The sequence below is a fragment of the Microplitis mediator genome, chromosome 1, assembly GCF_029852145.1.
Source record: "Microplitis mediator isolate UGA2020A chromosome 1, iyMicMedi2.1, whole genome shotgun sequence".
Lineage (NCBI taxonomy): Eukaryota > Metazoa > Arthropoda > Insecta > Hymenoptera > Braconidae > Microplitis > Microplitis mediator.
In genome coordinates, this window is record NC_079969.1 from 13908467 (window position 1) to 13934917 (window position 26451).

The window sequence follows — 26451 nt, forward strand, 5'->3', positions numbered from 1 at the left end:
CATTCAAATATCTTTCCGGGGCCGATTCACCATACTTATACCCTTAGGGCTTTTCATTAAGATCCGATAAGAACTGTAGGTGCTATTGTAATGACAAGTGATAATCAGATGGAGTAGAGGTTCGTTTGATATATCATAAGTAATAAAAGACATTCTTTCAAAATATAAAATAGCTATGAAATTTACAGCTTATTTTGTGCACAGTAAAATACAACTGACGAAATTCGATTACAATTTGAAATGCATCAGTGATGTTGAATAAAAACCATATTTTCAACATTTTTTGATTCTATTAAAATTTTCAAGGCTATCAAATTATTGGAAGAAATGGTCAAAACATCGAGTTTAAGGTCTTAAATTAAAACTTATTAGACAAGCTTTCAAATTCTTTTCACGGAAATTATCCATGAGTTTTAGTTTTGAAGTTATGAACTTGAATGTGGATAAAATTTTTTTTTTTTAAATCGTGAAAATTTTAAACAGCCATATCTTCTAAACTAATGGAACGATTGAGCCCATCATTGAACTCAACCGTATTAATCGCCTATAGAATAAGTGTGAAAAATTTCATTAGGATCCGATAAAGATTCTAGGCGCAATCGTGTTCTCAAATCTGGTTCTATTATAGAGATGTATATATTGTAACGGGTTTTTTATCACCGGGGATCTACCAGCGTGATGTCCGAATACACCAACGATTTTTGGCTACCTTGTTCAAGAATTATTAAGTTGAGCGCCAGGTGATTTTATAATCACCAAATAATCAATTATCAAAAATGTCGGCTCAGGGTGGCGGATCGAGGAAAGGTCAAGCATTTAAGATTACGATTAAATAATTATCAGAATTTAACAAAATAATTGATCGGTATCACAAAAATAACCGGTTGCAAACGAAATAATAAATTGCCGTTGTCGGCTTGGCTCGATATAAACAAAACATAATTGCTCGTAGTGGATCGGAAAACAAAATCAGTTCATTGCTCAAAGAAACACAATCGGTTGACGAAATTAAAATAAATTAATTTTATTGTCCGGAGACACACATACAGCGTTCGTATCAACGAAATACTTGAAAGTGTCGTCAGAGTATTTGTAAAATATTAACTTAAAAACTACATTAAATATTTAGTTTGCTGGTTCGGGATGGTGAAAGAAATAAAAAATTAACTTTTTGAATGTATTGTCCATATTTAATAAAAATAAATCACAGATACTAGCATAGAGTACAAGAGTTGATCACGAGTTTATATCAGAGCACTTATTGAACATAATTCGATTGCGTTTAGTTTTCTTTGAGTTCAATATAAATTACATGGCACCGTACACATGAAATATTGTATTATATATATATATATATATATATATATATATAGAGCGCAGTGATGTGAAGATTGAGTTTTTCGAGTTTATCGAATACAATTTTCTATAATTTTACACGGCACCATACACGTGAATTAATAGATTATATAGAGCGCAGTAATGAATAAATTATTAACAATTAATAATTCACAATGTCACAAATATTTCGAGTATAATTTTTAAGTCACAAGTAATTTTATTACGCGACATGTAGAGTACGAGTAGGAACCGAGTAATGCTAATTAGATGCGTAGAGAACCGCGTCTAAACGTATATTATTCCTTTGCAGTCATAAATAAAATTTAATATTTATTTTAGAGATTAAGTATTACTGGATGACTGAATGATGACATCAGTCACACCAGTTGACATCGAGTACGAGTAAATAATCAAGCAATGAGTAATGAAAGTAAATTGTAAATTTGAAATAAATTATTTGTGGCTGCAAAGTCACGTGATGGCGAGTATATATATAGATATAGCCGGCAGGTTAGTTTAACACGCGGTCAACATAAAAATGATCACAGAATTTATGTATGACATTAAGAATATAATTGAATAATATAGATGATAAAAAATACCTGATGAATCAGCGAGTTATGGTCAAAATGATATAATCAATGACGCGGAGTAATTTTCACGATGTAATTAACTTTCATAAATGCTGGTAGCACGTGGTGTTCTATAACAGGTGTTGTAGAATAATGGCAGTTGCCGCGTAGCTGGCTATCGAGTTGAAATTCCGAGTATCAGAGGGCGCGTTGATAGCAGCACCTCTGGTATAGTAGAGCGTAGAGTTATCAAGTGTTCTGGCGCGAACATTTGATATTTACGCAACAGTATTCTTACACGGCGAGGCGACAAGACGGCTGTTGCGAATGAGACACAGATAATCCGTGATTCTCAGAATTGTTCGATTGAAATAAAATAAAATATAAAATAATATTTCGTTTCGGTAACACGTTAAATTGCACGATCATATAATTTTTACGCATAATTAATTATTTAATGAATTATTATTACGTACGCACTGCACTTAATTATTAACAGATCGGTTACACACCTTGTTCAGTTCTAGCGCCGAGGCTTCGGCTTGTTCACTTGTTCACGAAATCGGTTATTGTCGGTCGAAACTACTTGTCGCTATCAATTAATTTAACTAGTCGTTGATCAAAACTCGGATTGATCGTTTTAGTCGTAAATCGCGTTGTTCAACCGTCGGGATCAAAATTGGTCGGGGTCGAATTGTTCAAATAGAAAAAACGTGGCCGTTCAGTTCGGCGTCTATCCCGGATCTCTCGTTTCAATCCATGCGTTGGATCGATTGCTCGGTCAAATTCGGAATTTTTCGTCATAGATGTCACCCGAATTAGCTCACTGGATAACAATCTATTATCTTTAAATAATTTTATACCACGGGTCATTGTCGAAGTTTTCATCATGTTACAATATATATATATATATACACTGGTCACAGAAATTAAGGGATAGAAAAAAAATCCGAAATTTTTAGGTGATTTTCAACATGCTGTAACTCGGTGGAAAATGGTCGTATAAAAAATCTAAAAAAAGCAAATTGTAGCCTTAAGTTTCTAGTTTTCAGATCTGAATCTCAAAATTTTTTATCATGTACGGTTCCGGAGTAATCATGAGAAAACCAACGAAAAAAAAATTTTCAAAATTTTTGCTGGTCTTTCAATACCTCTATGGGCGACAATAAATTTTTTTGAATAATCCGACTATCTGACTTTTCTCGGAAATTTTATGCCCTTTAATTTGGTGGCCGTAAAAAGTCTCTACGACGATTTGGCGCCGAGTTATCATTGATCAAAGCAAAAAAGTCCATTTTGGCTTTGATAATCAATAACTCCGGATGTATTGGTCGTACAGAGAATGGAAGCAGGGTTTTGAAAACTGGAAAACATTCTCTATAAGGCAAAATTAGTGGCATTTGATAGAAAAATTTTTTTTAAAGCGATATTATTTGGTAAAAAACAGGTCAAAATTCACAAATTCAAGGATATTCGGAAATCTTGCTATAACTTTGGATATGAAGGATGAACAAAGGATATCTTCGACTTTTTTTCAACCTCAAAGTGTTCTGAAAAAACCCTGGAAATTTCAAATCGCTGCGATTTTTCTTTCTTAGTGCCCCGAAGCTTTAAATTTATCGATTTTGTCAAAAATCACCATAATTGGTAGGTTCTCGGTTTTTGTTCATTTTTTCGATTTGAAAATGGTTTTTTTACCGATAATCTTCATTTCTTCGATCAAAAAGATCGATTATCGAAAAAAATTTAAAAAAAAAAAATTTTTTTTTTTTCAAATTTTTTTTTTTCAAAAATTTTTTTTTTTTCAAAATTTTTTTTTTTGTTGTATCTGCAATGATTTATCATTGTCAAAAAAAATTCCTAAAATTTTTTTTCCGCCGGCATTAGAGTTACCCAAAGGGTATGTTTGGTAAGTTGACATTTGAAGCAGATGCAGTTACAGCGGTAAAAAAAATTTTAGGAATTTTTTTTGACAATGATAAATCATTGCAGATACAACAAAAAAAAAAATTTTGAAAAAAAAAAAATTTTTGAAAAAAAAAAATTTGAAAAAAAAAAAATTTTTTTTTTTTCAATTTTTTTCGATAATCGATCTTTTTGATCGAAGAAATGAAGATTATCGGTAAAAAAACCATTTTCAAATCGAAAAAATGAACAAAAACCGAGAACCTACCAATTATGGTGATTTTTGACAAAATCGATAAATTTAAAGCTTCGGGGCACTAAGAAAGAAAAATCGCAGCGATTTGAAATTTCGAGGGTTTTTTCAGAACACTTTGAGGTTAAAAAAAAGTCGAAGATATCCTTTGTTCATCCTTCATATCCAAAGTTATAGCAAGATTTCCGAATATCCATGAATTTGTGAATTTTGACCTGTTTTTTACCAAACAATATCGCTTTAAAAAAAATTTTTCTATCAAATGCCACTAATTTTGCCTTATAGAGAATGTTTTCCAGTTTTCAAAACCCTGCTTCCATTCTCTGTACGACCAATACATCCGGAGTTATTGATTATCAAAGCCAAAATAGACTTTTTTGCTTTGATCAATGATAACTCGGCGCCAAATCGTCGTAGAGACTTTTTAAGGCCACCAAATTAAAGGGCATAAAATTTCCAAGAAAAGTCAGATAGTCGGATTATTCAAAAAAATTTATTGTCGCCCATAGAGGTATTGAAAGACCAGCAAAAATTTTGAAAATTTTTTTTTCGTTGGTTTTCTCATGATTACTCCGGAACCGTACATGATAAAAAATTTTGAGGTCCAGATCTGAAAACTAGAAACTTGAGGCTACAATTTGCTTTTTTTAGATTTTTTATACGACCATTTTCCACCGAGTTACAGCATGTTGAAAATCACCTAAAAATTTCGGATTTTTTTTCTATCCCTTAATTTCTGTGACCAGTGTATATATATATATATATATATATATATATATATATATATATATATATATATATATATATATATATTAGGGTGGCGCAAAAAAACCGACTATTTTTTTTTTCGATCTTGCATGAAAATTTGTTGGTTTACAATGTTTTGAGAAGCCTCTCCAAAAATCAGCTCGATAAAAAATTTTCAAGAGGTCGCTCACGAATTTTAAAAATATCAAAAATAATCGAAATTCGGATTTTCATTTCTACATTTTTTTTATCTCGTGGCAGCAATGGTTTATATTTGTAAAATCATGACTACGCTGAGAATTTCAGACCAAAATTTGAATATTGAAACCTCGCTCAATAATTTTGAATGTTTCCGAGTGCTGTCTTTCTGACGTTTTTGAGCGGCCCTTAAATATTAATAATAAAGCTTCTCGATTTTCTCACCATCAATTTGCATGACAATGAATGAAAATATAACCCGAGAAATAGTAATATCAAGTTTTTTACATACTTTTTTTATTTTTTAATTCAATTTGTAGGTTTTTTCCCTTATTCAAAACTTACCAAATTTTATTGTTTAAGACTGTCCTATATATTTTCGGTTATGCAAAAGTTATATTTAAGTAAAATGACAATAATTGAGTTATAAAAAAACAATAACTAATTCGAACTATTAGTTAACATATAATCAGTTAATATTCAAAATTCTTGAGCGCCGTTAAAATATTTAAATTTTGGGCTGAAATTTTCAGCATAGTCATTATTTTACAAATATAAACTATTGCTGCCACGAGAAAGAAAAAAATGTAGAAATAAAAATCCGAATTTCGATTATTTTTGATATTTTCAAAATTTGTGAGCAACCTCTTGAAAATTTTTTATCGAGCTGATTTTTGGAGAGCTTCTCAAAACATCGTAAACCAACAAATTTTCATGCGAGATCGAAAAAAAAATTCTGTCTATCGGTTGACCCTGCGGGCCAGCCCTAAAACTTCCAGCTGTTTTCGAGCTCCTTGAGCTCTAAACCCTATCTCCTTGCTGAAAGTTTCCAGGGAACTTGAACGCTTATACAGAAAAGGAAACTCTTTCCGGACTTCCTGTCGACGTCTCCAGGTCATTTTGGATTGCCCCGACGAACACTCTTGCGAGTGAACGAATTGTATACGGTTTCGCTGCCGGGTTCCGGAATAGAAACCGGATTTCCTTTCGCCCAATAAATCAGGTACCTGAACCATAATTACCATGCCGTATATTAGCTAAGCTGTTGTGCTGCTGTTGTAAAATTATGGTTTTCTAGGGAGTGGCAGTTATCTTATAGGCTAATAAGGTCCTTTTGGAGTGTTAATGCCTCATATAACTAGTACTGATGACCAGATCTATAAATAGTAAGCCTAAAAAATGCTGCTCCCAAAATCACAAGCAGCGTGCGTCATTACCTAACTCTTCATGTAATAGTCTTAACAAAAAAAGATAACACATATGTTTCTATATATTATATCTTTTATATATATAGTATTGAAGAAAATATTTCTGAAAAAGACATTGTTTAGTCACTGATAACACAGGTCTACAAAAAAAAATGTTTTGTTTGGTGCCGCTAATTCTAGGTTACGTTTTGGTTACGTGCGAAGCTGTCAAAATTATGAAGCTACGTTCAGGTTTGTATCGATCGATATAATAACCTAAAAAACGTATTTTATCATAATTAATGTCATTATAATCAATAAATTTTTTTTTAAATTGATAATATTGATATGCCGTCGATATGCCACCATTTAAATATAGTGGAAACCTAAACATGCAAACCTTCTCAATAAGACAATTTATAGATAAATTGAGAAAAATATAGATAGCCCGAACTGGGAATCGAACCCAGACCAATTCGGTATCGCGCCGAGTGCTCTACCAGTTGAGCTATCCGGCACTATAATGAGAACGTTTTCATCAAGATTTAAAGATGATGGAAGATAGATACCAAGGTCGCTGGAATGAGCATATGATGGCAGATTACTGTTGGAGTATTACACGGGAATGTGTAATTAAATGTATTTTACTGTTTTGAATTAAATTTTCTTTTGTTTTATAATAAATGAAAATCTCGAAAACTTTACGTAGCATTAAAAAAGGAAGTATCACGTTTTTATCAGGGTACCGAATGTACTTGAAATCAGTTTTACTTTTAGCAGCACCAAAATCATTGTAGACCTGTGTAATTTTATAATATCATGATATTAGAAACTTTCTGTTATTTTTGAGATTTCTCATCAGGAATTTCAATTGTCAGAGATTTATTATAGCAAACAGCGTGCTCCACAAAACATGTCGTGAAACTTATGTGAGTATAAATTAACAAACTTAATTTACCTGGCAGAGAGGTAAGAACATTTCACCGATGGAATCGTCTCTTGAAAATCTATCATAGTCGAAAACATGAAGATGAAGCACACGGCTTTGCAATTTTTGGATTGGAAAACCTGCACATATTTGAATTCAATGTTAATATCCAAATTATATCAAATTATATATAATAATTTATAATGTCCATAGTGAACAGAAGGATAAATTGAATGACTAAAAAGTAAAGTTTTTCTGGTCTATTCAAGGCAAGTACTGGAACAAGCAGGCATTAGTGAATACTATTAGTGGAAATAAGCATGTGTTTAATGCCTTTGTACTTCAATCAAGTTCATCTATTAGTTTTAATTTTGATTGTATGTAAGTAAATCGTAACATTTATTATTCTCATTCGTTAGTCGATATCATAGAAATCTAACTATTGTATTTGACTTCAAGACGAAATTTCTGAAAAATTTTGCCACCTCCAAACTCAGCTTGACAAGCTGAGTCGGGAAGTACATATGGTTGGAAAGCTTATGTATGAATTACATACACTGGTCACAAAAATTAAGGGATAGATAAAAAATCCGAAATTTTTGGGTGATTTTCAACATGCTGTAACTCAGTGAAAAATAGTCGTATAAGGAAATGAAAAAATGCAAATTGTAGCCTTAAGTTTCTAGTTTTCAGATCTGAATCTCAAAATTTTTTTTCATGTACGGTTCCGGAGTAATCATAAAAAACCAACGAAAAAAAAATTTTCAAAATTTTTGCTGGTCTTTCAATACCTCTATGGGCGTCAATAAATTTTTTTGAATAATCCGACCGTATGACTTTTCTAGGAAATTTTGTGCCCTTCAATTTGGTGGCCTAAAAAAGTCTCTACGACAATTTGACGTCGAGTTATCATTGATCAAAGCAAAAAAGTCCATTTTGGCTTTGATAATCAATAACTCCTGATGTATTGGTCGTACAGAGAATGGAAGCAGGGTTTTGAAAACTGAAAAACATTCTCTATAAGGCAAAATTAGCAACATTTAATATAAAAATTTTTTTAAAGCGATATTGTTTAGTAAAAAACAGGTAAAAATTCGCAAATTTAAGGATATTCGGAAATCTTGCTATAACTTTGGATATAACGGATGAACAAAGGATATCTTCATCTTTTTTTTAACCTCAAGGTGTCCTGAAAAAACCCTGAAAAATTCAAATCGCTGCGATTTTTCTTTCTAAGTGCCCCGATGCTTTAAATTTATCGATTTTGTCAAAAATCACTATAATTGGTAGTTTCTTGGTTTTTGTTCATTTTTTCGATTTGAAAATGTTTTTTTTTACCGATTATCTTCATTTCTTTGATCAAAAAGATCGATTATCGAAAAAAATTGAAAAAAAAAATTTTGAAAAAAGTTTTTTTTTTTTCAAAAGTTTTTTTTTGTTATATCCGCAATGATTTATCGTTGTCAAAAAAAAATTCCTCAAATTTTGGCCGTCCACCCACTTGGGTGCGAGAATGAAAAAAAGTAAGAACTTCTAATAAGGATGCAGAGTGATTTGATGTGTTATTGTAAAAAAATTTTAGATAGAAATAAAAAAAAATTTTTTTTTTTTTTTTCATCATGCTGTACCCCCAAAATAATAGTAGCTGAAAATCTGTAAAAATTCTGAAGAGCAGCTGCTAATATAAGGATAAAGTCTACAGATTTTCAAATTTTTCGAACAATTACTTCATAGCCCACAGAAAGTAGTCAGTTTTACATGGATTTACAAAATCAAATAGAAACACCTTTGATTTTGCTCCAATCGTTTTTTTTCGATACCTAATAGGATATTAAGAAATTCTAAAAAGAATCAGAAGACGCTCGCCATTTGTTTATAAATAATAAGCATTTGAAAAAAACCTAAATTGAATAATTTTTTTCTCAGAACCTATTGGTTTTAGGTTTTTGAGGTCAGTAGTTAAAATGGGGGGCTTCACCCCCCCGATAAAACAGATTTCTGCAGATTTTCAGAGGCCGTTCTCATTCTGAATAAGTTTTAAATAATTTTAAGAAGTTTTCAATATTTTTTAAAAGTTTTAAAAGTTTAAAATATTTTTTAAAAATTAAAAATTTTTTTTTTTAAATTAAATTTTTTTTTTTTTAATTAAAAATTTTTTTTTTTTAATTAAAATTTTTTTTTTTTGAAATTAAAATTTTTTTTTAAAATTAAAAATTTTTTTTTAAATTAAAATTTTTTTTTTAATTTAAATTTTTTTTAAAAGTTAAAAATTTTTTTTTTAAATTTAAAAATATTTTTTAATAGTTTTAAATAGTTTGTCAATCGTTCAACCCTTTTAATTTAACCCGTTTAAAACTATAATTTAGGTAAAGGTGGGGGTGAGTAGTAGTCAAAGTGGGGTGGTTAGTAGTTAAGGTGGGAGGGTAATATAAAAAGCTGATATTTTGTTCAACCATCAATCAGTTATAGTTTCAATTTTCACGTGAAACTTAGATACAAAGTCAGTCAGTCTTCCTCATAGGTAAGTTATTTATATTTTTCCTCACAAGTCTTACATACTTCTTCCAATAAAATAATTTAATCCCTGTTTAAATCTCTTTTAAAACTTTTAAATAGTTTCTAAATTGTTCAAACCCTTTTAAGTTAACTCTTTATGCCGCAGGACATTCAAATTAATTAATTGCAATTGTGGAAATGGAGTTTATAATCGATTTCGTGGGTTTCGAAATCCCCGACGGATCATTTGTATTCAAAGAAGTCTACATTACTGATATTACGCTTTCTGAAAAGATGTATGAATCTCGTTTTCATTCTATTTATGAGTCACCGATAGAGCACAGTAATACTACTATATTACATGAAAACGTGGATCAAAGAGGATGTGGTCATGGAATTTTATGGGATACTGGTGAAGACTCATACGATACATTGTCAAGTAATGTTTACACTTTTACAAAAAAAGCTTCATATTTTTATGTGCAAGGAGCACGAAAGAAAAACCTTCTTGAAAAACTAATTAACTATGCGGTACCAGTAATTGATTTGGAGAAAATGCGATTTTTCAATGAGGATTTAGATGAATATTCAAGACCAATATGTCCAAATAGGATAGATCATTTGAGAAGTAAAGGTGTTTATTCATGTGCATTTGAAAATGCTAAACAAATCAAGCAATGGTTTATCGCGCACTGGGGTGAAGGCTCATCATATGACAAGTCTGTACAACTTTACTATCAATTGAGTGATTTAAGTAAAATGCAAGATCGTGATATTGCTTGTCTCGATGAAACATTCATTATGCTATTCGCGCGAGCTGAAATCAGTCAAGCTTGGGATAAGTTACCAGTGCACCTAAAAAATAACCAAAAAATCATGGACTATCAAGTGTGTCATGAACACGATGGTGTAGGTGACATTTATCCATACAAGAAAAACTGTTATGCATGTAATGAACGGAAAATAAATTATTGTACATATAGTTCTAACGTCTTTTTAAGAAAATAATGTATTTCCTTAGAAATTCGTTGTGCTATAAATTAATAACTTTTACAGAATAAAACAGATTCACATGATATAATTGTTAAGAAAAAAGTTCGATTTAATCCAACACCCATTATTCATCATATGCGAGTATGGAATTTCGCATATCAATATGCTAGGAAAGGTAAATGGATGCAAGCAGCTGCAGATCGTGAGCGTTTTAGACGCAGAATTGATAAACTAAATATTATTCTAGAACCTGTATTAGTTAACAAATATAATTATATAAATAAAAATTATAATATTAAATTATAGGTTAAACTGTAACGTAAAAATAATAAAATAAAAAAACACTTGAATTAAATTTTTATTTTTCATTATTATTATTTATTCAAAACCTTTATCTTATAGAGTACAAAATATCGCTTACATTAATTTTCTAACATTATTACTTATAGGATTATATTCAATTATACGATCGTGTAAAATTAGACAGTATGCTGATGTTCGGGGTGAAAATGGAACTTTAGATTCAAATTCTACTCTAACATCCACTGGCCCAGATTTTATAGCTTCATTTTGTTTAGAACAATCAATTACATAAAGTCGGGCTTCTTTTAAAAATGCTGCCTTTGTCAACAATGGTTCTGGTTCTTTACCATAGTATGATGTTCGAAAATTAGTGTACATATCATATAATATTGCATACTGATTGCGATCGATATCAAGATTCAAATTACCATAAGGATAACTTTGAGAATTGAGGAAAAGTTTTACATCTCTAAGATTACAATGATCAAATTGACTGGCATCTTTTTTAACTGCGTTTTTCCTCGCAGTTTGAAATCCCAGAATCACATAACGTGGTTTCTCCAGCTGTGTTGATGTTTTAATTTGCCAAATGTGTTTTGTAGTTGCTGGAAGTAATGGATATTCATACAACTCCCATGAACGAAAACTCATTGAAATAGCTGGATCACTTGATATATAATTTAATGCTTGAATTTTCTGCTTATCAGATATAGTGATGTGTGGTATGAGCCACTCAACTTTATTTAGAGTAATCTTAACGTTTGCAGCAACATCAGTAACTGTTGCTGGTTTATGTATGTAAGCGTTAAGATCAGTATTTGATCTTCTGATAACTAACTCATATGTTGCATTCATGACAATACGATTGTAATCTTCAGCAAACCCAAGCATGACACTTAATGGTATGGATACATCAAAGTATCCATCATCATTAGTTAATTTATTAGCATCACCCATCAACCACCCAGCATTTTCCATAAGATTTCGCTGTCCTGGACTTAGAGATGTGTAACTCTTCATCAGACATGTAATAGCTACATTTTTACATTGATCAATCACAACACCATTTAGTAGTAGGGATAATTCTTCAATCATATGACAAACAGCCATATTCACCAACTCCATTGTTCCATTAACTGCAGTCCCATCTGATTTTGTAAATTTTCCAGTTATGTGTAGTGTACTTTTGTTTAGTAATAAACATAAGCCTTGATTTTGCACACAGATACGGATTTCATCGTTATTATTTAATGTTGATGATGCGTATGGTTGATGTGCATGAAGTTCATAGTGTGCAATCGATTCATCATACACAATTGGTTTCTGAATGTCTAAGATTTCCGCCATGGTAATATAATGCAGCAAAAATTAATTTTCTTTATTTTCCCAATTTTCCACGTAACTTTAATCCGAGACTTTTGAGAAATTGAGCGTTCTGATGTGTTAACACTTTGGCATGTGCACGATGACTGATCGGTTTGAGGCATCTTGACTCAATTTTATACCCTCCACCAGTTTTCGTATTAAAAACAATTCCCATTATTTTATAGACTTTATGTGTAATCGTATAGTTATTGTTTCACCGCGAAAATTCACAGATTTCCCATCCTGATCTACTATGGACACTCTAAGATTACGTATTGTATCGACGGCGACTGGAAGGTAAATGATGTGCGATGGGATTTCAATGATCTTATATCCAGGTGCAACAGACGGGAAAAACTCATGGATTGTGTGCGCTTTGTGATTATTTATGTATGCACCACTAGTAATATTACACTCAAGTCTCAACGCATTAATTTTGAGAATCGTTACTGGTAAATCAGACTTGTGCAAGATATTTGGTGCTAGAGATCGATTCGTAAATCCTAATAACGATGCAATTGAATCTTTAGGCTCAAAATTTATAGGCTTACTGCACTTAATTTCACTATGCAATTCATTATTGTTTGCTTTGAGGCTGAATTCCAAATTTTCCGGTAGCTCTTTTAATAAATACTTTTCAATATCTTTTAACTCATAACTGCCCGTTGGTATTGTTATTACAGTATCAGCCAATACCTTTTCTCTTTGAGCATCTGTCAAATAACGATCTATTTCTGAAACACGATTTTTGTCTGCACCACTAGCTATATAAAACTTGTTAGCACCAACATCAATATTAGGTATTGAATTAAACGTTAAGAGTTCCACAAGACCCAAAGCATATTTTTTCAATGGTGATAGTTCAATGGGTGGAAAATAATCAGCCTCTAATACAGAGGAATTTCCTGACAGTGTTAATGTGAACGAATCGGCCATGACTGATGTCTAGTTGATTAATTCACATCAATTTATAGCTGGTCACTGAGAAATTTGAGACACAAATGACCGCATATTACTGTATTAAAATCCTGATATCGCTTATAATTATATTTTATGCTACCAACATCAAGATATTCCATGAGATCTTCTGGTGGTTGTAAATTACCAAAACTATCAAAGTATACCACATTATTACCATTTTTCTTGTATGCAACCCAGTGTGAACCAGATCCATTTTTATCATCAAGGTTTATAATTGCGGATTCATTGATTCTTGGTCCTGATTTTGGTAAATCATTTCTCATGAAAACACCTCGAAAGTGTAGAATTTCCAAATCTTTAGCATACTTCAGCAAATCAAAGTTAGTGAGTGCTCGATGTGGTAGCATTATTCGTTTTTTGGGTAAGGACTCAGATATAAACCCATACCTTTTGTGTATGGTGTCAGATATAAACCTTTGCCAAGTGCTATTGCTTCCATTGTTTCGTTGTGACGCTTACTTTCATCAAATTTTCGTTTAGCTGAGTTAGCTTTACGTATAACCCGAGCTATACTTGCAGCACCACCAGCCAGAGCACCAGTAGCACTTAAGCCAGCAAATAATGGTATCAAAAATGGTAGTATACCACCAACTTTTGTTGGTAATGGTAAAACATGAGGTAATTTAATTTTTTTTTTACTGCCAGCTTGTTTTACTGCCTCACGAGCACTTTTCAATGCTGATTTAACTGGCTCTAAGCCAGTCATAGATTTTTTAGCGAATTTGACTATATTTTTTATGGAAACACGGAGCTTTTTATTTTTTTTTTTACCCTCCCAACCGCTATGGATGTCTTTTTTTTCTCACTCTTTTTAGTTGTTTTGTTTGGACTTCGTTTTTTTTTCTTTGACACTGACTCTTTCAGACCCATACCCAAACTCCTTTTTATTCTCATAGTTTTATTAACACCCCAAGCAACTGTTTTTTCACCAATACTCGCGTCTTCTGCGTGAACACGTTTCAAGGCCTTTTCTGCAAGTTCTCTATCAGCCTCGTGACGTGCAACGATATTATTAGGATTTTGTGTGTATGCAATATCGTGTTCTTTGCACGCTTTATCTAGAGGATTGATACCCGGATCACCACGAGCTAATCTTTTTGTTAACTTTGTACCTGGGCCACAATATTGATAACCCGGCACATGTAATTCAATCGGTAGTTTATTAATGATACTATTAACAAAACCTCTACCAATTTTCATCGTCTTATTTATACATCTACACTCAATCATTGATGCATCACGACTGAATTTAAATTCTATAAAACGGTAATACTTATAGGTAATCGAATGAGTTGTCATTTGAATATCGTTGAATGAACATCACGACATCTTGAAAAATAAAAATGAAATATCAGAAACAATCAGCTAAATTACCAGTTATTAATTTCGATCAAATCGTTCAAGGAGATAAAAAATCTCCAAAACGGCATGGTACCCTACTACCAAATACCGTTCGTGCAGTGCTCTGTGGACCATCAAATTGTGGAAAAACCAATGCGCTTCTTGCATTAATTACTCATCCTAACGGCTTGAGATTTGAAAATATATATCTATATTCTAAATCTCTAAACCAGCCGAAATACAAATTTTTAGAATCACTTCTACAACCGATAGAAGGTCTAGGTTATTTTCCATTTAATGATCATGAAGAAGTTGTAAAACCGGATGGCGCACAGCCAAATTCACTAATGATATTTGATGATGTAGCATGTGAGAAACAAGATCATATAAGAGCATATTTTTGTATGGGTAGGCATAACGATGTTGACAGTTTTTATCTTTGTCAAACTTATACACGTATTCCAAAACATCTGACACGTGATAATGTCAAATTTCTCGTACTTTTTCGTCAAGATGAAATGAATTTAAAACATATCTATAATGATCATGTGAATACTGACATGTCATATAATACTTTTAAAGAATTGTGCTCAGCATGTTGGAATAATGATTCTAGCAATAGATATGGTTTTGTTGTTATTGATAAAGATAGTGATTTGAATAATGGACGATACAGAAAAGGTTTTGATAATTTTATTCGTATAAATTAATTTTCAATCGATGAATTTTATGCAGTTACGTAAAGTACTTGATCGTGACAACATGGATTTAAAAAATATTTCCCAACAGCAGGAAATGTTACACCAAATATCTATAGCTAGTGACGCCATCCGTGAAAAACATAAAAAATTAAAGTTAGGTAAAGATACAAGTGAACAAACAATGCGTGAAATGTTTAAACCTATAGTTACACCTCTGAAAACGCTTGTAGAAAATGCTAAAATAATAAAAACTGAAAATTTTTCTCAGATAAAAAACGAAAATTTGCCGCAGATAAAAAATTTTTCTCACGCAAATTCATCCGATGAAGCAAGTGATGCAAGTTTTTATAACACTATCGATTCTCAAACTGAAAAGACTCAAGATATAACTGATGATCAAAGTAGTGAAAGTTTTAATCAAACAATTTTACAGAGAAATGTTAGTGCTACAAGTACCCCCAATAAATCAACTAATACTCTCTCAAGCTATCTTAATATGTTACATAAACATCATAAGGATCTAGATGTAAGATATGGTATTCGTAAAAGAAATAATCGAACATTTATTGGTGATTCAGAAATTGCGTTTAAAGATAACACTACTTTCATTATTAATGATAAAAATTATACTCTAACTCCAGGATTACTTGAATTGTTGTTTAAAAAACAGCCTAAAAAAACTCTCATTACTCAAGATGATGAAAATCAATATGTTGAGATCGTTATGACCACCAACACACATCGAAAGCATTATAATCCAGAAAGAAGTATTTACACTGAAAAAACACAAAAATTCAACGATTACATAGCTAAATACTTCAAGTTAAATAAAAATGGTTCAGGATTACCGACCCTCATGACAGCTTCAAAAAAACGTAAAAATATTGACTATGTTTACTGGGACAATTGTAATGAACTCGTTGATCGTCTTCGATTACTAACAGCATCTCAAGCTGCCGGTAACCCAAGTCATTCTAATGAAATAATTTCCATTATCGAAGAGTTGCGTGAAGCTAAAGTTATTTATTAATCATGAGCACTGCTGAGATTTCATCACTTGTGTGTAAACTGTCGATGAGGATAGAACAAAATGGGTATTGATATATTTGGACGAGTCTCAACATCATCTAATGATAATGTTAAAGGTGGTAGTGTTGGCCCTGCAGGAGTAGGATTTAAATTTACTAGTGACAGTCAATATGATATGGATCATAAAAGACTCTGTAATCTTGGTGAGCCTACTGATGGATTTGATGCAATATCTTTAAAAACTATGCAACTTGCTATCAATAATCAACTAGTTCCTGTAAATAAAAAAATTGATCATAATAATTCTTGTATCATTGTCGTGGAATCAAAAATACAAGAGTATGAAACAAAACAAGATATTAAACAAACATAACATCAGAACTCATTTCCACTTTGGAATCCAAAGTGAGTGGATTAGAGAAAATAATTGATCTTCAGCAAAAAAAGATTGATGACCTAACAACACGTACGGTGAATCTTTTAAAATCAGTGGTGCGTGATGGTCGAATGATTGTCGACATAGAACTTAAACTGAACAAACTTTTCGAAAATCAAAATGGATAGTGAAAAAGCAGTGATAGCTCAAGAGCTTCATAAACAAGCTCGTAAAAATTATCCACGTCGTCATGTTGATATACGAGGCTTAGACGAAACATGGCAAGCTGATCTTGTCGACATGATCTCTTACTCTACGAATAATAACGGATATAAATATTTACTTACAATCATTGATAATTTTTCAAAATATAGTTGGGTGGTGCCTATCAAGAGTAAAAATGCTAGAGATACTACAGCTGCTATGGAATCAATTTTAAAACAAGGACGCATACCTAAAAATTTACATGTAGATCAGGGAAAAGAGTTTTATAATAAAGAATTCAAAAATCTTATGAAGCGTTACAATATTAACATGTATTCAACATTTAGCAACTTGAAGGCATCGATCTGTAAACGCTTTAATCGTACGTTAAAAAATAAAATGTGGCAAAAATTTTCATTTCGCGGAAATTACAAATGGATCGATATACTGGATGATCTAGTTAACACTTATAATAATACCAAGCATCGAACTATTAAAATGAAACCGACTGATGTTACCACAACCAATGAAAAACTAGTTTTACAAAAAATTCATAAACCTCTTCAAATCAAGCAAGCAGTGAAAAAGAAAAAGTTTAAAATTGGAGATAAGGTACGAATAAGCAAATATAAACATGTATTTGAGAAAGGATATACACCAAACTGGACGACTGAAATTTTCACAATCAAATCAATACAAAATACTTATCCTGTGACATATAAACTTGCTGATTACCTTGATCAACCTATTGAAGAAGGCTTCTATGAACAGGAGCTCAGCAAAGTAAAATATCCTGATGTATACCTTATTGAAAAAATTGTTAAAAAGCGTGGAAATCAAGTTTATGTGAAATGGCTTGGTTTTGACAGCTCACATAACAGTTGGATCAGCGAATCAGAATTATAAAAAAAATTGTGCATTTTTTCTGAAATAAAATACATTATATTTGAAAAAAAAAAAAAAAATAAGTTACTTAGTTTTTTTTAAATTTTATTTTCATTTACAAATAAAAAATTATAATTTTTATATTTATACATTAATTTTTCAGTTTTTTATATCCCCATGGTAATGTATCTGGAGAATTCTCTTGCAACTTTCTTTTATCATCATTCCAACTCAGAGCTAATTTAGTTTGTTCAATCGTCTTAACCTCATGTTTATTACTTCTAATCAGGAATTGGGGTTTAATTACATTGGTGTGCTTTTCAAGACAGTTTTTAAAATCATTAAACGTGATAGTTCTTAAAGTTGATCCTTTGACTCCTTTTGCTCTTTTTTTAGCTTTCATATTTTTATGAGTTCTGAATGCATACAGCTTAGCTCTAAGTCCTACAAACTCGCTCATAATTTCACCATTATTCTCGTCTTTCATGAGACCAACAACTTTTTTATTTACTAATGGAATATCATAAATATTGTTTGGAGGATAATCGGAGGTGTCAAACATTTTAATATCACGTTTAATGATTTCATATATATTCGGAACCTTAAAATAGTAAATTAAACTATCAGTATCAGTATACATAAGTTTTGATTCATCATTAGTAAATTTTTTTTTAATGTAATTATAGTGAAAATCGTAAATATAAGTTTTTGATAAATCAAGTATAGTAAATCCAACATAAATTGGTTTATTAAAATTAGCTCTAACTCTTTTTAACTCAATTAATAATAATTCTTTATCAAAAATGGTAAAACTATGGAAATTTGGTTTCGATATTAAAGATTTCGCACCGTATCTACAATGCCATTTTGTCACTAACTTAACATCTTTATATTTTCTCACATTTTCCATTGTTTTACCAAATACTGCATTGTTCATGAGCTTGTAAAAGTTCTTTTCAAATTCATTTCTAGCATTTTTTCGACATTCTGTATTTTTATCAATATACGATTTTAACCATGCCGATTGTTTAAATTTTAGAACCCTATGAACTTTCACAAGCTTCATACCTAGAGTAAGATATTGTTGCAGATTCTTATAATGTACAACATAATTTTTCTTAGAATAAAGCATTGTTGCCAATTTTGCTTGTTTACAGTTTGGAGGTACAAAATGTTCAGGGCACAATGGTAGGTCTTTATGGAGCTCATGTAAATTGATCGGATAGTCTAAATCTACTTCTAATATATATCCTTCAGAACGATTAGCATTGAATAAAGTATTTATGTTATCATGAGTAATATTTTCCTTCCATTTAAATGAGCTCTGAGGTAATGACATACTCATTGCACCCCCATACAAATTGTTTACATCAAAGTACATTAAATATGATTCATCTTTATTTTGATCGAAATCATCACCCATAAAACGATTGTTTGCTTGCGCATATCGATTTGTACATTGAGATACTCCACCTCTAATGCCTTTTTCAATAAAGAGTATCATTTTCGGATCAGTCAATAACTCTAATTCAATATTTGTCATTTTTAACATTGCATCTAAACTAAGTCCTGGTGATGTAAAATAGTGTAACGGGTCTAGCTCATAAGTCTTCTGACAACTATGACGAAAATTTTCAAAAATGTCCGCTAACAATAAGACATCTGTCTTCAAATACAAATCTGAATATTCGCCTAATGTTTTAATATTAAACTTATTCCAAACTTCTTGAGCATGATTGTAATCCTCATCGGATACATCATTATCATTTAGCTTAGAGTAAAATAATTGTTTTTCTGGTAACCGTTTATCATCTAATTTATCAACACTATCTATGTATTCATAGGGAAACACACCTTTACGTATCATTAATTTGAATTTATCAGGATCAGTATAGTATTTACGAGTTATTTGTTTGTCATCGTCAGTTAGATATGAAGCTAATTTTTCTATGCTTGATGCCATAAATCTAAAAGAATCTATGAAACGTAATTCGACTCTAGTTTTTTCAATTGACTTTGTAAATGAGATATAGCGTTCTTTATTTAAAGGTAAAAGTTTCGTAGATCCTTTAATATCTAAAGCTATAGTTTTGATTATAAAATGTGAGTCATACCCTGATAAATTATGAAAAACTACAGGTATTGTATGTGGTCGCTTAAAGTTTAAATTACAAGAGTTATGAGCTGGACCCCGATATTTCCCTGTATAATGACAGTGATCATGACATTTTTTTTCATTTGCTAATATTACTTTCGAGCAAATATGACAAATATTCATAGAATTGTGATATCTAATTTCTTCAGAATTTAGTGGTTTCATTGCTATTCCACCCCACAGAAAACTGTTTACTTTATGTGCAAGATTTTCAAGTTTCCTTGTAAACCACTCAATACAATCAGATGACCGATTTATTTCAAATTTACATAGAGTTTCATCATAACTACAATGCGTGTACATGGCAATACTGTGAGGGATATGTGTTTGAGGACCATTATCATTATTAGCTGACTCAGGTAACAGTGTGCACTCCAAATCAGCGTAAACAGCAAACGGTACGATATCTTTGTATTTATAATTTTTAAATTTTAGTATTTTTTCCTCTTCCGTAGGCAGTTCCATTCTAATTTTATTAAATTTTATACAATCTAGCTTATGTTTATCAAATGAGTTTTGATACTTAAAATGACATAAACACCTATCACAAAACCACAATTTATTCTTACTTTTTGTAATTTGACTTTTAATCAATCGTGATATATTTTTAATAAGTGCAAAATGGAAAATTGGCTCGAAACTTTCTACATCATCATTTAAAGATTCACTAGCTTCAACCATTAATAAATGAATTACTGGTTTGTTTGAATCGAAATTATTAGTTAAATATAATGGTGTTACTATATTTTTAATTACCGATTTTCCATTTTTAATCACTGTTTGAGGATCTATACCATAAACATTTATAGCTAAATTATTCAAACTTTCAAACTTCGCTATATCTTTTAATACTATCGGAAATTTTATACCTGCGTATTTTAGCTCTGAGTCGGAAAACTGAGGGTATGATTGAGTTATCTTAGGATGACTTGTGCGTGCGGGATATAGCGCTGCTGTGACAGCCCACAAAAAGCAATAAGCATCGAAGTTTTCAATATTCAGGACAGCTTTTTTTTCTTGAATGTCTTGAGGAAGACGCACATAAGTTGATATGCCTCGTACTTTCGCCATGCCAACTTCTAAAGGTGCATATCTAGAGATGTTTACAACCAAATTCATAACTTCAATTAGACTCCATCCTGAGTCTTTCTGATTGAAGTCATCAATTTTTCTTAATAACACTTCATACACATTGTCCGTAAACCAACTATGAAGGTCTGTCGTTGATAAAATTTCACTACTCTGCGTCTTAAAAGATTTTATTTCTTCAATCTTATCACCACCACCTTTCACATTCTCGAATAAACACGAAAGATTTAAACTAACTTTAATATTACCCTCTTGAAGAATAATATTTTTAATTTTATCGAATAATGTATTTTTTGAATCCATCAAAAATGTTCGCACATCTGTATGGCCTTGGTTTAATATACATCCGGTTTTAATACGGTTATTAAATGCATTTTCCAAGTCCTACCACTGCACTAAACTTTTTGCAGCTAAATTTCCACCAACTACAACTGAACCTAACTGAGCCAATTTGTCGATGTATGCATATGACACACCAATATTATGCTGTAAACTTCGCCGTTCACTAACAGTACTATTTACATCTGATAGTAAATTATTAAAAAGAATAATATTGTCCCTCAACATAGTTTGACAGCGTAATATATCATGTTCACTAACTGTTGCATCCGGCTTTGTAAATTCATTATATGCTTGAATTATTGTTTTAGTTAAGTTTGAAAATAATGCAGATGCCATTTTTTCTTTTTTATTTGCTGTTGAAAATCACTTAATATTTTAAAGATGAAAAAATCGAATTATTCCTGTGGCGGAGAAAAACGAACTGATACTATTCTATTCTGTATGGTTTCTTTTATCCCCAATCAATTTTAACATGTCCACAGTACTACATATCTTCAGAAAAAAAGTGACGTTTTGTTTTGATTATCTGTAGGAGGATGTGAGAAATTGAAAATATTATAATATTCTTAATTTTATAAGAAAATATTAGTAAGTTATCTACGGATATCCTATGTAAATAGATGATTATGATAAGAATAGTCAACGACTCCTCAAATTAAGCTAAGAGTTTTTTAAATATTGAGATGTTGTTTTCAAATTTGGGAAGATGAGTTGTCACTATTATACTTAATCTAGTTTCCTGTATTTAAATCAATTGAGTATCTAAAGATAAGAATGTGTGTTTGTTTCGGTAATCTGCAGCAGGATGTGAGAAATCGAAAATATTTAAATGTTCTTAATTTTAGAATAAAACATTAGTAAGTTATCCACAGATATCTTATGTAAATAGATAATTATGATAAGAACAGTCAATGGCTACTCAAGATTAAGCTAAGAGTTTTTAAAATGTTGAGATGTTGTTTTCAAATATTGTAAAATGAACTGTAACTATTATACTCTATATGGGTTCCTGTAATTAAATCAATTTAGTATCTCAAGATAAGAATGTGTTTGTTTCGGTAATCTGTAGCAGGATGTGAGAAATTGAAAATATTAAAATGTTCTTAATTTTAGAAGAAAATATTAGTAAACTATTCTTAGAAAAAGATATGGAGAAACTCTGTGCATATCTCTGAGCTGGACTGAGTGTATGTAAAAACTTAATTTTTACCTGGTAACATCTTAATCTTCAATAATAATATTGCGTTTTCAAGTCATACCATAAACACCAGGTAGTTTGAGGGTATATGTTGGAGAGGGTAGTGATGATAGTATATAAACTGCTGTTTCCATTATTTCAAAATTCATTTTAAAGTGAAAATAAGATTGGTAAGTTTTCGTAAATCATATACAAAATAATTATTAATAATATCATTGAAAATTATCTCTATAATTTTATTTTTTCAGGAATAAAAACTTCAGTCACTCGACGCTTGTGAAACGATTTTTTAATAATGGAATCAGTTAAAAAGGTTTGAATATTAATGAATCTTTTTAATTTTTTACCAAAAATGGTTGAATATATTGTTTAATTTTTTTTTTTTTCTTTTTGTTACAGATATTTGAAAGTGCCTGTTACTTCCTGCAACTGTGGGTTGATATGTTCGGGCTTATCAACATGTGGAGGATTGTGATGAGTGAGGTTTGGATGCGGATATCAAACGATGAGTATATTGTTGATGGCATATTTAACATTAATAATGGAGCCCCATGCATATTAACAGACATGGGGTTCAATGTCTGGGGATTCATAATGCCTGAAGATGTCAACCAGGATATTTGTGAATCTGATAAATATTTTTTCATGGATGATGCCTCAATGAGTCGTATGAATGCTACTTTAACTCAAGAAGGTATATTTTCATCAAAATCAGACGATAAAAGAGATTCCGAGCAACAAATATCTGAGTTAAGTACTCCAGATGTTTATAAGTTTTTTATGGGGACCTCCCCACCATTATCTCCGATAGCATCATCAGCAGCAGCATCATCCGTTCTTTGGTGCTCTGGAGAATCATCATCAACATCGCCAGATCTTACAATACCAACATCAGGATGGGTAACTGAGTGTAATTATGATCTTGAATCATCATCCTCATCAGATTTTGTTTGGACCTCTCAAAATCCCTCCTCAACATCACCAGATTTCATAATACCTCCATCAGGATGGGTTACTGAGGTGACACCTGATGATCAAGAAGTTGATGAGATTTTCCATTTACAATCAACAGAAGAATCTGACAATAGCTTTTTGGATTATATGCATAGTCGTGCTTTAGGACGACAACATACGCCATCACCAACACAGTACTCAGCATCATCACGATCTACCACCTCATGCACACCTCCACCACAGCTATTACAACAATATCAACAGAGAGAACGAGAACAACAACAACAACAACAACGACAGCAGCAACGACAACACGCGAACTACCAGGAACAACAACAACAACAACAATATTGTTATAATACATACAATTTTAATGTTAATGTTCACTTAAATATTTATATGAATGATGTGAATGTATATGAAATGAATATGCAATGATGATATAATATTTTAAAATAAGAAAATTCTTTTTACTCTCAATAACTTCTATTATTTACATTTTATCGAATACAAATCTTATAGTATATAATTATTATTATGTGATTATTGTTTTATATACATTTATTTTTCTATTCAGCTTGATGGTGACGAAACTCAAATGGATTGTACTGTCCACCAAAACTAATAATGAACAGCTCATTATTGGATGCAACAGTGGTTAATTCCTCTAATTGTTTAGGATCTGATGTTAGCATTTTCACCGTTCGATTGGGTAGAAAGACAGAAAATTCATCATTGATTGTAGCAAGAATCTTCGGTCCAAACTTGATTGTAACTTGTTTCAGCGTTGTGATTTGATGTTCGATGTTGATCTCCAACTCGTTGAATTTTTTAACTGGTAAAAATCCCTTCAATTGATTGACATCATTTATTTTCGTAAAGTCCATTTTCTAGAAATTAAAAAAATTAGCAAATTAGTATCAATAATCATGGTAAACAAAGTTTTGGAAATTAACAAAAAAAAAAAAATATACGAAAAAAATTATAATAATTAAAAATTTTCTAGACTTACCTTATATTTTTTAAAATTATTTCTCGAGTGAAGACAAGTCAACTCAGCTTTAATGTGAAACTGCGTTAAAGTATGATGAGATGAGTCCTTTTTATATTTTTCACTCCCACTTAAACGTATCACCCCCCAACATAAGTAACGGATTTTTTCTTATATTTCATTGGTTGAAATAGAGAAAAATTCGAGAATATTCGATAAAATAATAATAATAATAATTTAGGTGGGGTTTTGAGTAGGGGATTCTGAGAAAAAAATTGTTTATCTGTTTATTACATCAAAGTTTCAAAATATCTAGATTACTGTTTAAATCTTACCCCCCTCCCCCGCCCACCCACTATAGTATTAAAAGGGTTAAATTGAAAGGGTTAAATAATTGAGAAACTATTTGAAAGTTTTAAAAAAAAAATTTAAAACTTTCTAAAAAATATTTAAAACTTTAAAAAAAAAAATTTTTTAATTTTTAAAAATATTTAAAACTTTCTAAAAAATATTTAAAACTTAAAAAAAAAAAAAATTTTTAATTTTTAAAAATATTTAAAAATCTTAAAAAATATTTAAAACTTTTTAAAAATATATAAAACTCTTAAAAAAAATATTTAAAACTGTTCAAAGCGCAACAGCCTCTGACAATCTGCAGAAATCTGTTTTATCGGGGGGGTGAAGCCCCCCAGTTTAACTACTGAGGTCCACAGAAAAATTGTACAGCTTAAAAAGAAGAATATGTTACTTTTTTTTAAATCCCCGTCCGATCAGTAGCACCAAAGTTATAAATAATTGAAATTTAGGCTTATTTTTATAAACAAATGGTGTATTTTTTGAACAAATGATCAGATCGCTCTGAAATTTTAACCACTTATTTGTTACATTGAAATAAACATTTTTTCAAGTTGGTCGGAATTTTAAAACAAATATTTGATTTTTTTGAGCCAAAAATGTACTTCAACTTCACGCGACAATATCTTTTGCTCTATTAACTTCCCGGACTTCGGATGGATTAGTAAAAATCAAGAATATTGTTGTATATAAATTGGCTATTTTCAAAAAAATTATTTCTATAGTCACACCGAGTTATAGCGAGCTGAACGCAATTACAATTTTGGCCCGGCGCGCTCTCGGGAGTAGAGTAAGACTAGTAGTGGGGGTCACGGACAGTTGTGCTCAACTGAACTGTTCTCCGCGGGAGCTCAGTTGCTGTCTTTCTATCCGCTCTACTTGGTGGATTTTTTTTTTTTTTTTTTTTTTTTATTTATCACTTATAATTAAATTTTTCATAAATAAAAAAAATAAAAAAAAAGAAAGGAGCGAAACTTGGATGCTTAAATCGAAGACTCTTTAAAATTGTGGTAGGGTAAAAATTGAGAAAGAGCTATTTGGGAGCGTCTTCTACTTCATCTACACTGAATTCTACTATATCTACACTGATGAAAATTTAATATAATTTTCTTAATAAACAGAGAATAGTTTTTAATATATTTTTTTTTTTAATTTATGGGGCGTTGCAGTTGATTAAAAAAAAAATTTTTTAATTTTGAAGTATTTATTTATTTATTTTTGTTAAGAAAAAATATGAATTTTAAAACAAACGATGAATCATACCTATGTTTTGTAAACTATTAAATATATTAGAAAAGTGGAATAATTTTATTTATCAAATTATTGTTTAGATAAATAAGTGATTCAATTTTATTATTTGTTAATAGTTGATAAATCCAAATTGTATGATGTTTTTTTCTACGAACAAAAAAAATTTGTATTAAAATAAAAAATGAATCTTTTATTTAGCGAATAACTTATAGAATGAAAAATAAGAATATTCTATTTATAATCTGTAATTGGTAATTGAGCCAGATTAGGCCATTATTTTTTAATTTTTTTTCTTATATGGGAATAAGAATTCAT

At 30.8% G+C, this 26451-nt stretch overlaps 1 protein-coding gene across 2 annotated transcripts in view; it reads right to left on the reverse strand.

The window, feature by feature from the left end:
* The window catches only part of LOC130677904 (synaptotagmin-7), a 1016663-nt gene that overhangs the window by 182224 nt on the left and 807988 nt on the right, over nucleotides 1-26451 (reverse strand). For both annotated transcript variants that reach the window (XM_057484877.1, XM_057484884.1), the window contains exon 10: nucleotides 7159-7268. In XM_057484877.1, coding sequence (XP_057340860.1) covers nucleotides 7159-7268 — 110 coding nt within the window. The remainder of the gene's footprint in view (nucleotides 1-7158; nucleotides 7269-26451) is intronic.